Below are 13,569 nucleotides of genomic sequence, written 5' to 3' on the forward strand. Positions count from 1 at the left end.
CAGGCTCCCCTCCCCAGGTGACCTGCCCTTCTGACCAGCGCGGCCACACTAGTGAGGGCTCCCCACCCAGCTCATGATCTGCTGGATGAACTCAGGGCCCTCAGGGAAGCGCTGGGCTCACTCTCACCCTTTATCACATGGACCCGAGTGAGCAAGGAGATGAAGGGGACAGGGGTCGAGGTGGGGGAGGGCCTCCAGTGCAGGGGCCTTCGTCATGGGGAGTCGGCATGTGTCACCCTGTCCCCTCCAGCATGTGGGTGTGGCCACTGCTGCAGAAGCTCTCTGAGCCCCATGGTTAAGGGCTTTTTATAAAAATCTTCACGACGTGGACATCATTGATTGGATCGTGGACCATTGGTGATGGAACTTGAACTCCAGCCCTTGTCCCTGCTGGTTGGGCCCTGAGGCTGAGAGTTCCAGCCCCCAGATCAGCTTGGTCTTTCCGGGGATCAGCCCCACCCTGAAGCCTCCAGATCCTCAGCCAAGAGCCACCTCATTAGCATCCCACAGGCACCTCTCACTCAGGAGAAGCCCAGGGTTTCAGGAGCTCAAGGCCAGGAGCCAGGGGCAAAGACCAGACCCTGCATCTTATCTCTGGCAGAAATCAGGAGAGGAGGGTGTTTCCAGGAGGGACATGGGACTGGGGTGGATCGTCCCATCGGGCAGGACAGGCGCTGACCCACCTGTGTCTGAGCCGCTTCTGCTGGCTCTTCTGGGCGAGGGGAGTGGTGGGCATGTGCTGAGGGGTGTCCCAGGGCGGGATTCCCGCCAATGCTGCGCTTCCCGCACCTCTCTGTGTCCTAGAGTCCCCGACAATGAGGGACTTGAGCACGGGGTTCCCTATGGGATCTGAGCCAAGCCTGGGGTGACAGGACCAGGGAGCAGCTTAGCCATGTGAGGGAGGTGTAGGCTTCGGTGTGGGTGCAATTAAACAATTGATGAAATTGATGAGCAGACATTGGGTTATAACTTCAAAATTCTGGCATAAAATAACATCCGTTCACACACACACACACACACACACACACACACACACACAAATACACTCACACTCACACACACAGATATTCACTGAGAATCTTAGTCTGTGGGGTCAGGCCTTATGATATGAGGACGTTGTGTGTTTCCTCCTCAAATCCTGTAGGGGGTGCCCTTGTCTCAGCATCGCTGGGAGGTGGGGGCTCTTTGCTCTCTGTGTGTCTCCTGTACTGTGAGTGTGAGCCCTGCTTTGTGTACATGAGGCAGGAAAGGGAGAGAGAAATCCTTAGAGAGACTATGTCCATTGGTCAAGTCTCAGAAGTAGTTTGACTGGGCAACATGCCGGGCCTGTTCTTCCCATTGGACATTGTAATGTTTTATCCTCTCATCCCAGGTCGCCACAGATGATCCAACCAGGAAACCAGTCACATCTCCCATCACCGTGGCTTCTGCTCCTCCTATGAACTCTGTGTGAGGACTCACATGTCCCAGCCGTGTGAGCACAGTGAGCATGAAGGGCACATGGTGCTCACAGCACCCCTGACCTCTGTTCTGTAGTAACGTCCACTTTCCTCTCCTCCAGGAAGAAGCAGAAGCGCAGAGTGAGAAGCGACATCCCCAGGCGGCACTAAGCTCACTCCTGAGTGACCTTGACACCAGGTCAGAGCTGTGTGGTCCAGAAGCTGGAGCTCCCAACCCCTGCCCGGGGCTCCTCCCCATGGTCCTGTCACCGTCCTGTGTCACAGATGAGGGAACGGGGTCCTGAGAACTCAATGCCGAGGGTGCTAGTGTCCTGAGCCCATGAGGGGGGAGGTGAGAGGAGGAACAGACCTGGAGATGCAGGAGCTGAGGGTTATGGGGATTCACTGTCCCCTTCCCGTGCCACCTGCAAAGCAGTTTCATAAGCTGCACCCATTGCTCCTGAAGGGAAAGGACATTTGGTGACTCTGGGATTTTTAAAAAACTGGAGTCTCCCTTCTTGTACTCGGTCATGGCGTCAGGGGTCTATAGGGGCATGAAGACCCTGCCTCTGATGGACGCTACTTATTGAGCCCACCCATGGCTCCCTGAGGTTGTGCCTGAGGGACCCTTGCTATTCACTCATAGAAGCTTCCACAGCTTTGCTGGGCCGCCTCCCTGTTCTGGGTGAAGTGGAGCTCAGAGCACAAGCCTGATGCTCCTTCGGGGACACAGTGGGCAGAGAGCGCCCCCTGCAGGAGGAGGGGCGGGGCCCAGTCTCAGACCCAGGCTTGGCGCTCTGGTCTCAGCACCAGGGAGGGGCCTGGAGCAGAGCAGCTCAGTGTTGGGGACTCCCTTTCTCCCTGGGGTTTCCTTCTCCATCTCAGATTCCCTGTGTATCCTCCTACCCGGATACTCATGACACAGCCTCATTGCTCACCCCCATTGGCTATCTGCTTCCAGGTTATAATATCTCCAGGGACCCACTGTGACTCAGATGGTCCCAGGACACCAAGGATGTGGGTCCTGAGGCCCCCCACCCTTCTCCTGCTGCTCTCGGTGGCACTGGTCCTGACCCCCAGCTGGGCCGGTGAGTGCAGGGTCAGAGGGGGCGGCTGTGCATGGATGAGCGTTTGTGAACACTTACACACATAGGGGGGAACTCACATTTGAGTTCATGCCTGTGCAGCTCGGAGTTAAATGCGTATTAATTACACTCTCATGGGCAGCTGTGAGTGAGGATGTATCAGAGACCCACACACACAACTGAAGTCAGTGACACATGGAGACCCATGGCTTCCACATGAAGACAACCGTCACCTCCATCCATCTATGAGCCACACGGTGCCCTGTGGAGGCAGAGACTGGAAACTAAGAGCATTTAGCCCGGCGCTGTCTCATGTGGCAGCTCCATGACCCCCATGGCGGCTGAATTAAAGGTCCATGACATGCAAGTCCCCCTGCTCGGCACAGGAGCCACGTGTCAAGGGCTCAGTGGCCACAGCAGCTGGTGGCTGCCAGGTGGGAGAAACCGATGCAGAGCGAGTCCTCGCTCACAGAATGTCCTGCTGGACAGACTGCTCTGCACGGTGTCTGGGCCTCAGGTCAGAGCACTCGGCCCATTTGCATAAAAGGGCCGGGCCTGGCCGGTTTGGCTCAGTGGGGTGAGCGCTGTCCTGGGCACTGACAGGTGTCAGGTGTGACCCCTGGTCAGGGCGCGTAGGGTAGGCAACCAATCAGGGCTTCTCTCTCCTATCGACGTTTCTCTCTTTCTCCCTCTCCCTTCCTCTCTCTCTAAAATCAATAAAAACATTTTTTAAAAATTGAAAGGAATAAAATAAATGGGGCAAGATGGCTTCTCCTACAGACACATCAGGTTTCTGTCTGGGATGTGAGCACACACTCAGCTGGGGAGTAGAAACCACATGGGTGTCTGTGGGCCTGGTGTCTTCAGGCACAAACTGCTTCCTGTCCCTCCACCTCCCTCCCAGGCTGAGGACACTCCCTGTGGGATTTGCAGGGTGAGCTCTCTTCTAGAAGGTCCCAGGGGCAGTGCTGTGAGCTCAGTTTTGGGTGCAGATTCTGCCTTATGGAGAGGATTCTGGGAAGAGAAGAGGAGGGAGAAGCAGGGCCAGTTGGAATTCTCTCCCTGATTTATCCAGAACAACCTTTTTCAAAGTGTGATCTGTGGATCCCATGCATTAATATCTTTACTGTCTTTAATAAAAACGGAGGATAAAAAAACCCCTCATAGAATGACCTGGTAAATACACGAAAAACACTTCCATTACATCCCCAAGTCTCATGTACCAGGAATCACGTGTCTGAGGGAGGCTAGCCTCTTTCTCATGGGATCCCATGTTTGCTTTTTTTTTTTTTTTTTTGCAGAAAATGGACCAGCAGAGATTTAATTGCTGTATAAACACAGGCTTGTTACAGAGACGGTGCGACACATACGCTAGTCCCACGGGATCAGCCACAGAACAACACGGACCGTTTTCTGTGTGGCAGACGGAGCCGAGCACGCAGGGTGGATAAAAGCATCGGGTCTTGTTTCTTACTCCGGGACTAAGAAGTTCGTGGCGGGAGGGCGGAGAGTCGATCTCCATGCATAGAGGCCAGGGCAACCCCACAGCTTTCCCGGCAAGAAGAAGGGGGCGTTCTTTTCTTTACACCGAGACAGATGTCAGAGACGTGTCTGGGGACCCCGCGGGCCGCTGTGAGAGGGGTGCAGGGGGCTGTGCAGATCGGCAGTGGCTCCTGGGGCACAAGACCCCTCCCTCTAAGGCCCCGCTGCGGCCCTGCCCCCACCCCCTTAGACCGAGTCTCCCGGCTGAGCAGGGTGGGCACAGCAGGAAACAGCTAGAAACAAGCACACGTGGATGCACCCGGGGGTGAGAGGCGAGAGCACCAGCGCCATCCCGGCTTTCCCGGGCGGCTCTCACTGAGCTGTGTGCTGCAGACCTGAGAAGCCACGGGGAGGGCTCTGCGCGGAGCCCAGCAAAGGGAAGGGTGCCCTGGGGACAGCACAGAGCGGCCGAGGGAAGGGGGGCCCCAGCACCCTCGGGCAGGGCTGGGCCCAATCCTGAGATAGTCAAAGGAGAAACAGAGACCGCAAGAAAAGGGGACGTTTTAAAAAAGAAGGGAAGAAGGAGAGAAGAGAGAGATAAATGGCCTGAGCTCACGCGCTGAGGTATTGGAGAGACAGCGTCCCAGGCACAGGGCACAGGACACAGGACGCGGGGGCCTTGCTCAAGGAGTGAGGACCAACCGTGCATCACTGTGCGGAGCCCTGCAGGCAGGTGCAGGCTCACCTCGCTCCACAGGGATCCCTGGGCCTCTGACATCAACCCCGGTGATGCCCCCTCCCCGAAGGTGCCCATGTCCCGGGGGCACCACATCAGCGCTGCCATATCCTCACGGCTCATAGACGTCCCACGGTCACCCTGTAGTCCGCTCGTGGTCGCTGCAGGTGGCTCATAGCTCTCAGCTCTGCCATCCTCTCCACCCAGCCCGCCTCCCCCGCTGTAGAGCTTCCTCCGAGGCAGCGGGTGCAGGCCCCTCCTCGGCCCCTGGCCTGGGTGCAGGAGATGCGGGGGCCCACACGGCCGCTCAGACCTCAGCAGCGGTTCACCTGCAGCCTGTTGTTCTCATCCAGGCTCAGCGGCAGGAGGCCCGAGGCTGCTGGCTTGGGCACTGAGAACAGATGCAACGTGGGGTCCTTCCTGTAGTGTTCCAGCCACCGCCGTTCAGCCTCCATCATGCCCTGCAGGCCGGCGCTGCCCACCTCAGGGACGTGGGAGTGGGGAGGCTGCAGGAGGCGGAGCTGCTCCCTGGCAGACAGTAGCCCAGCCTGTTCTCCAAGGGCACAGGGCTGCTGCAGGGCTGGGGCTCCCAGCTGGGAAGTACTTGGGCCACTTCTCCACCAGGAAGTCGTCCAGGGCCTGAGTGGCTGAGGAGGAGAGCCTGGGGGTGGGGTCCTCCGGAGGGAGGGGGGCAGGGGCGGCTGGGGTAGAAGTGAGGAGCAGGGGCTGCTGGGTGCCCAACAGGCTGAGGACCTGGTGCAGCTGGCTGGTGAGGTGCCGCAGGGAGCTGTCCAAGTACTGGATCTTGTGGGGGAAGGCGGGGCTGGCCCGGCTGCCATGAGGCAGGGGCCAGGACTCTCAGCTTCCAGTGTTAGTGTCTTCCGTGTCGCTGAGATCAAAGGTCACCACTTTCTGGGTGGGGGGCCCTCTCAGAGTGTCCTCATCTAGGGCCTCTCACTGAAGAGAGGCCTCCAGCTTGCTCAGCCTCTCCTCCTTCCTCTACAGCAGGTCTCGGCCTCTCCACATGGCAGACTGCATCTCCCCCACATGCCGGGCCGCCTCCTCCAGGCCCTGGCGCAAGTCGTCGCCCAGGGCCTTGGTGCCCAGCAGGTCCTCTGGCGCATCCGGAACGGCGGCCAGCTCATGGCCCCAGTGCTGCTGGGTGGCTTTCAGGGCTGCCTGCCACCTGCGCACGGAGCGTGTCTGCCTCACCAGGAAGGCCTTGGCCCTGCGGAGAGCCACCCCGTCGGCAAAGAGGTAGTGCCGGGAGCTGTCCGAGGATGAGTCGGCGACCTCCGGGCTCTGGGCAACAGACTTTGGTCTGCTTGGTGCCAAGGGGTGTCTTCAGGTCCTCGACGTGGAGGTCCGGCTCACAACAGGGGAAAGCACTGCTTGCCTGGACCGCCAGCCCTTTCCGCGCCTACTGCTTCCTCTGAGCTTTGGCCTCCGGGTCACTGATGTGTTTCTGCAGCCCCTGGGCCTGAGCCTGCAGCGGGTCCACCCAGGCTTCCAGCTCCAGCTTGTGGGCCCGCAGCTCACAAAGACTCTCTCAGAGCTGCCGGTCTGACTGGAGCAGGTGCGGGTGCTCCTGCTGTGCCCCTTTCGGGTGTGGATGGGTGGCGGTGGCTTCCTGAACTTCCAGCTGAGCCAACCTGGCCTTGACCTCTTTGGCTCTGGTTTCCAGCTCCACCGCTAAATCTTGGCGTTTCCTTTCCTGCTCCCGGTGCCGGAGCCCCAGGCCCTCCAGCTGCCTGGCCGGCTCCTGCCTCGCGGCCTCCAGCTCCCGCTTGTGGGTCCTACGTAGGCGCTCCCGCTCCCCAGTCAGGTGCCCCAGCAACGTGGCCCGCTGTGTCCTCTCCTCGCTTCATGCTGCTCTCTGCCTCCGCCATGGCTGGCCTGTGCTCCTCCTCCATCTTGTCCATCCTCCCCTGGTGTTCCCGTTCCACCTTCCAGCGCTTCTCTCTCAGGAGGCCACTGAGCTCCTGCTGGCCCTCCAGCAGCTGGGAGCTCTCCGCTCCGCCCACCCAGGCTCTCCTGCCGCTGGGCCTCCTCTTTCTGCTGAGCCCCTCTCCCTCCTTCTGGAGGCTGGAGACCGCCTCTCTGTGCTTGGCCTCCAGGGAGGACAGGAGCCGCGCCAGCTCAGGCCTGTGCTCTGTCTCCAGCGCTGCCGCGACCTCTTTCCTCTCCCCTTCCAGCTGCTCCCTCCGCTGCTGCCGGGCCTTCTTCTTCTCGGCATTCAGGGCCTCTCCGCAGCCTCCATCTCCCCCCGGAGCCGCTCCAGCCTGCGCTGGCTGCCCTGCTACAAGCTGGCCCTCTCCGCCTCCTAAAGGGACGCCAGCTCCTCTCTCAGCCTCTGCAGGGAAGCCTGGTGCTAGGCCCTGATTCGGTCCGCATCTGCCTCTGCGCTGGACTGGACCTGAGCCCGGAGCCGGGCCAGTCTCCGGCTCTCCTCCTCTCTCATCTGAGTGCCTCCTCCTTAGTGGCCTTCTGCAGCTGCTCCTGCAGGAGCCTCAGAGGCTCCTCTTTCAGCTGTCGAAGCTGAAGCGCCCTCCCCTCCTCCTGCTGCAGCCTCTGCCGCAGCTGTTGCACCTTCTCCCGCCTCATTCCAGGCACCACCTCTGCTCTTGCTCCAGTTCCTGAGCCACCGCCTCCTCCATGGCCATCCGGGCGGCCTCTGGGAGCTGCTCTGGGAGAGCCACGAGCTCTGGAGATCGCCTGTGCGGGGACTCGGGTGGGAGGGGCCTTCGTGCCGAGCGCTCCAGGGGCTTCTGTGTCCCCGCCGCTCAGGCTGCCCAGCAGGGGCCTGCAGAGGCCCTTTCACTGTGGCCTGGCTGTGCCGGGGGCTCCCACGCCGCTCCCCGTACAGAGTGAAGGGGATACTCTCTCGGAGCCTTGGGACCGTTTGCTCTGCAGCTCATCATGGCTGGACTGGCCACATGCGTTCCGGCTCCTGGATGAGATCAATACCTGTCTCTCTGGCAAATCCAAGGATTGCTTGCTCACTGGGGATGGAGGTCTCATCACAGTCTTCCTCCAGGACCAGCTGGTCTCCTTATGCGGATGGGTCTTCCAGCCAGGGCTGGTCTGGGCTCCAGGCCAACAGGTCAGATGAAATGTTTGAGATCTACTTGCCACCAGGCCCGAGACCCTCTATGAGCCATAACAATTGCAGGGGAGGGGTCATCCAAGGGCACTCATCCATCTCCTGCCAATCCTAGAATCGGTCCCCGAGGCAGAGGCTCTGGGCCAGGGCTCCCGGCTCTGCACAGCTTCTAAGCACCACCCGGCTGCCCCGCTCCCCGCGTCCAGGAACACCCGGGTGCTGCCCTGCATGCAGCATGTTTGCTTTTTTAATAAAATTGCTTTCAGAGAGGAACTGAGAGGGAGACAAAGACAGAAACATTCATGAAGGGAGAGATTCATGGATAGATGCTATTGATGTTCTTGGTGAACGGAGGCGCAGAGATGAGTTGGACAACAGGATACGGAGAAGCAGAGGGCTACCGCTCGCTCAGGCGAATAGCAAAGATCCTCTGATGCCTCATGGCTTTTATTGGGGGTGAGCACAGCAAATAACAATGGAGTGCAGCAAGTAACAATGATTAACAATGGGGTACAGCAAGTGACAATGATTAACAATCATGCTTATGAAATCATCAGAGCTAAGTTATACATTACACTATTAATTTCCTACATAATACAAAGACTCTTTCCACCTGCAGCAGTGCACCCTCCCCTGAACTTTCTATGCCCTCATGGACTATTCATCACGTCAAGGAAAGTTCTGCCTCGGAACAGTAAGTCTCGCGTGCAAGACTTTGTTCTGACGCGGCCCGCTTGCAGGCTCACGCCTTCTCCCGGCAGAGCGTCCTCTTCTAGTTAACTTCTTTCCGCTTGACCGCTGCAGATGCTGCCTCCTGCACGCCCCCCACTGGGGATCTAGCCTGCATCCCAGCAGGTGCCCTCACAGGGAATGGAACCCTGATCTCCTGGTTCATAGGTTAATGCTCAGTCACTGAGCCACACCGGCCTAGCCCATGTTGACTTAAAAGAATGAATGACACAGACACTGGGATTGCTGAGATTTGGTGAATTGGAAAATTCATGTCCAATTGAAAAATGAATGTGAGCTTCTCCTTCAGGAAATATCACCTGGCAGGTGACAACTGACAGGCCTGTTGTCTTGATGAAATGTCAGCCCCCAAGAGAAAACCAGAATGTTGGAACAGGTGTGTCCCACCACGTGAGCTAGACTGCTCCCCAGTGCTGACACGCTTTTCTAGGGGGCTCTGTGGGAACAGCAACACCTGTGAGCTTTGATGATGTGATTAAATGCATCAGCACAGGAAGGTCTCTAGGACTTAGAGACACAAGGCATCCCTTTACATAACCTGTATGAGGGCCAGAGCCACCCAGCAACTCAGCCCTGGGGACTGTGACAGAACAGAACAGAAACTATTCAATATTCCCCAGCCAGAGGGGCAGGGTGGTTGAACATTGATCTATGAAACAGGAGGTCACACCTCCACTTTTTGTCAGAAGAGCACATGCCTGGGTTGTGGGCTCCATCCCCAGTGTGGGGCATGTAGGAAGCAGCCGACCAATGATTCTTTCTCATCATTGATGTTTCTATCTCTCTCTCCTTCTCCCTTCCTCTCTGAAATCAATATAAAATATATTTTAAAAACATGACTTCTGTAACCATCTCATAGGTAGTGAGCATGCGACATGGATTAATAACTGTCTCACCCTGTGTGATCCGTGAGGGTCACTATGATGACGTCACCACACACACAAGGTTGTCTGGGCGCCTGCCTGTGTGTGAGGCCACACAGAGATGGTGACACCAAAACCTTGGAAAGTCCCTGAACAGCACAGCGCCTGGGCCAGGCCTCGGGGACAGTGTGACGGGCGCCCCGCGCAGGAGGAGGGGCAGGACTGAGTCCCAGGGCCCAGGCCTGCGCTCAGGGCTCCGCAGGGACAGAGTCTGGGGGGCAGCTCCGTGGTGGGGACTCGCCAGCGCCCTGGTTTCACTTCTCCTGTCCCAACCTGTGTCGGCACCTCCTTCCTGGAGACTCGTGACGCGAGCCTGCGTCTCACTCCCATTGGCTGAGCGGTTTCCAGAGCAGCCAATCAGCGTCCCCGTGGCTCCCGGTTATAACTCCTCCGCGAAATCGCCCGCACTCAGATTGTCTCCCCAACGCCAAGGATGCGGATCCTGAGGCCCCCCACCCTCCTCCTGCTGCTCTCGGGGGCGCTGGTCCTGACCCCCAGCTGGGCCGGTGAGTGCGGGGTCGGAGGGGGCGGCGGTGCGGGAGGAGCGAGGGGACCCGGCGGGGGCGCGGGGCCGGGAAGGCGCGTGTCCAGCCCCGGCCCTGCCCTCCGTCCGCCCCCCAGGCCCCCACTCCCTGAGGTATTTCCTCACCAGCGTGTCCCGGCCCGGCCGCGGGGAGCCCCGCTTCCTCTCCGTCGGCTACGTGGACGACACGCAGTTCGTGCGGTTCGACAGCGACGCCCCGAATCCGAGGGAAGAGCCGCGGGCGCCGTGGATGCAGCAGCCGTGGGTGGAGCGGGAGGACCCGGGGTATTGGGAGGAGAACACGCTAAGGGTCAAGGGCCACGCACAGTTTTTCCGAGTGAACCTGCAGAACCTGCGCGGCTACTACAACCAGAGCGAGGACGGTGAGCCGCGCGCCGGGCCCGTCACGACCCCCCTCCCCACGAACCGGCCGGGGTCGCCCCGAGGTTCCGGGTCCGAGTGTCACCCCGAGGCGGCGGGACCCGCCCGGCCCCCACCCGGGAGGAGCCGCCGGGACTTTGACCCGATTTCACTTTCAGTTTTAGATTCAGTCCCCGCGGGGCGGGGTCAGGGTCTCACACCATCCAGGTCATGAGAGGCTGCGACGTGGGACCCGATGGGCGCCTCCTCCGCGGGTACGAACAACACGCCTACGACGGCGTCGACTACATCGCCCTGAACGAGGACCTGACCTCCTGGACCGCGGCCGACATGGCGGCTCAGATCACAAAGTGCAAGTGGGAGGCGGCCCGTGTGGCAGAGCGTTATAGGATCTACGTGGAGGGGGAGTGCATGCCATGGCTCCGCATTTACCTGGAAAAAGGAAAGGAGACCCTGCAGCGCGCAGGTACCAGGGGCCCTGGGGCCGCCCCCTCTCCCCGGGGCTGGGGCTCCTACAAGGAGACAGGACAGGGGATCGGTGTCAGACCCCCCTCCTTGGGGTCAGGGAGGGAGCCCCCTGGATGTCAGGTCAGGTACCAGAGGGACCCCCCTCCTCTCAGGGACAGTTTGGGGTGCAGGCTCTCCTGGGGTGCAGGGAGAACCCCTGAAATAACCCATCAGCGGTCCCCATGGGCCCTGCAGGGGCTCTGGGACCCACAGGGACCTTCCCTCTCAGGCCTTGTGCGCTGCCCACACCCACTGTGTCTGAGGCCTCACCCCAGCTTTAAGAGTGATGTAGCCTCCGCCCGGGTCAGAACCAGAAATCCCTTTTCCCCCCTCAGAGGCGTGCCTCCTGCCCTGATGTGTGTCTCTCTGATTCTAGAACTTTCTAAAGACTAGGAGGTCCTTCCAGGTTCCTCTGTCCAGGCTGGTGTGTGGGCTGTGTGCGCCCTCCCTCACCCCAGGTTTGCTGTCCATTCTCAGGATGGTCACATGGGCGCTGCTGGGGTGTCCCATGGCAGATGCAAAGTTCCTGTATTTTCTCTCCTCCCCTCAGACCCTCCAAAGGCACACGTGACCCACCACCCCGTCTCTGCCAGTGAGGTCACCCTGAGGTGCTGGGCGCTAGGCTTCTACCCTGCGGACATCAGCCTGACCTGGCAGCGTGATGGGGAGGACCAGACCCAGGACATGGAGCTGGTGGAGACCAGGCCAGCGGGAGACGGGACCTTCCAGAAGTGGGCGGCCGTGGTGGTGCCCCCTGGAGAGGAGCAGAGATATACGTGCCATGTGCAGCACGAGGGGCTGCCCCAGCCCCTGACCCTGAGATGGGGTGAGGAGGGGCCGTGGGCACAGAGCCTCTTCTCAGGGCAGCAGGGGCCCTGGGGGACTTCAGTGGGGTCGGGGCTGAGGCCTGGGGTCAGGGCCCTCACGCTCCCTTCCCTTCTCCTCCCAGAACCACCTTCTCACACCTTCATCATCATCATGGTCATCGCTGGGGGCCTGGTTCTGCTGGGAGCCGTGGCTGGAGCTGTGATGTGGTGGAGGAGGCGCTCAGGTGGGCAGGGGTGGGGTCTGAGTGTCTGTCTCACTGGGGGTTCAAGCCCAGGTAGACGTGTGTCCTGCCTCATTCACGGAAGCACCGTCCCCACCCGTGTGATGGCCAGTGTGGGGCTCTCTGTGCTCACACTTACTCTTTAGGGAGGCCCGTTGGAAAGTGAGGGACCCACTTATCACCTGATGATGCTGGTGGTGGGGACCCCGTTCCCAGCAGTCCCAGGTCAGAGGGCAGGTCCCCGCTGAGCACAGACTTCCAGGAGGGCGGTGGGTCTAGTCCCTGCACATGCACTTCCCTCAGGTTTCCTGATTCTGCCCTGGCTCTATACACAGGGTTCTGGAAACTTCTCTGGCGCTCAGGGCCAGGGCTTCCTTTAGGACCTCATGGCCCTGCCTCCGCCCTGGTCTCTCACAGGATCTTTTCTTCCCACAGGTGGGAAAGGAGGGAGCTACGCTCAGGCTGCCAGTGAGTATGGAGGGGTGACCCCTGAGTCCCTGTGACAGTGCAGATGGGAGCCATAGGGGACTCCCCCATAGTTCCTTCTTAGTCTTCTGCCCTGGGGCTCTGACCCTCTCCTGGTGTGCCCCCCCACCCCCCAGGCAGTGACAGCGGCCAGGGCTCTGATGTGTCTCTCTCGGCTTCCAAAGGTGAGACCCTGCCGTGGGGAGGGGTGGGCAGAGGGGAGGACTGGGTGGTGGGGAGTCTGTGGGACACTGTGAGCATGAAGTGGGCTTTGAGAATGTCACCAGTTACAGCCACTGACCTGAATGTGTTCATGATGCTTGTCCTCCACAGCGTGAGGCAGCTGCCTTGTGGGGACTGAGTGATGGAAGATGTGTTCACACTCCCACTTCCTGACTCAGAACCACTGATTTGGGGGACTGGCCTGCTCTGCTCCCCACACTTTCCTGTCAGCAGAGGCAGGCTGGGCCCTCCCCATCCCTGCCTTTACTCCCTGCTGCTCTGAGCTGCAACTTCCTGCTTTGTATTGAAATGAGACTGTGGATTGACCTCGTGTTTTAATTCTTGCCGTGACTGGTGACGGGTAATTAAAGGAGACCCTTTAATTATTTTCTCAGAGGAAATAAATGGAAGCACCAAGGATTCTGCGGATTCCTGAGTATTTTGTGCTCTTTGCAGGGGAGATGGGAGGGCCTGTGCTCAGGTGGTACTCAGTGCATCATGGGCTTTGACGTGGTGACTCCTCAACCGGGTCACCTCTCTGCTCCTCTGACCTTGTCCCTCAGTGTTCCCTGTCCCACCAGGACCTGTGGTCACAGGGACACACAGGCCTTGTCACATGTTCTAATGAATCACATCTCCAGGCCCCTCGTCATCCGAGGCTCAGGTCTGGGTCTGGCCCTCAGAACCTCTCTTCTGGGTGTTTGTTGTTTCTTTGGTTTTGTGGATATGATGCCTGTTACTGTGTTTGTGTAGGAGTTTTGGTCTCATTCTCTGGGTGTCCCCATCTGACAGTATCAGGGCTCATTTTGCCGTCATTGTCCCTCTGGCCCAGGGGTCCCTGCACACAGGACTCTGGTTGGAGAGATACATTTCAGGCTCCTCCTGCTCTTGCCTCCTTTTAGGGC

At 59.4% G+C, this 13,569-nt stretch overlaps 1 protein-coding gene across 2 annotated transcripts in view; it reads left to right on the plus strand.

Moving 5' to 3' along the window:
* LOC102435002 (HLA class I histocompatibility antigen, B-67 alpha chain-like) overlaps nucleotides 1–13,090 on the plus strand; it is a 30,466-nt gene extending 17,376 nt beyond the window's left edge. Inside the window, exons 1-8 of one of the 2 annotated variants that reach the window (XM_006107188.3) lie at nucleotides 9,932–10,024; nucleotides 10,140–10,424; nucleotides 10,613–10,888; nucleotides 11,480–11,755; nucleotides 11,879–11,980; nucleotides 12,413–12,445; nucleotides 12,580–12,627; nucleotides 12,776–13,090. In XM_006107188.3, the coding sequence (XP_006107250.1) occupies nucleotides 9,952–10,024; nucleotides 10,140–10,424; nucleotides 10,613–10,888; nucleotides 11,480–11,755; nucleotides 11,879–11,980; nucleotides 12,413–12,445; nucleotides 12,580–12,627; nucleotides 12,776–12,780 (1,098 nt within the window). In that variant the 5' untranslated portion in view covers nucleotides 9,932–9,951 and the 3' untranslated portion in view covers nucleotides 12,781–13,090. Of the gene's footprint in view, nucleotides 1–9,931; nucleotides 10,025–10,139; nucleotides 10,425–10,612; nucleotides 10,889–11,479; nucleotides 11,756–11,878; nucleotides 11,981–12,412; nucleotides 12,446–12,579; nucleotides 12,628–12,775 lie in introns of those variants that run through there. The other variant, XM_023747920.1, reaches the window with a different exon arrangement.
* The last annotated feature ends 479 nt before the right edge of the window (nucleotides 13,091–13,569 follow it).

Source organism: Myotis lucifugus, unplaced genomic scaffold (genome assembly GCF_000147115.1).
Source record: "Myotis lucifugus unplaced genomic scaffold, Myoluc2.0 scaffold_1055, whole genome shotgun sequence".
Classification (NCBI taxonomy): domain Eukaryota; kingdom Metazoa; phylum Chordata; class Mammalia; order Chiroptera; family Vespertilionidae; genus Myotis; species Myotis lucifugus.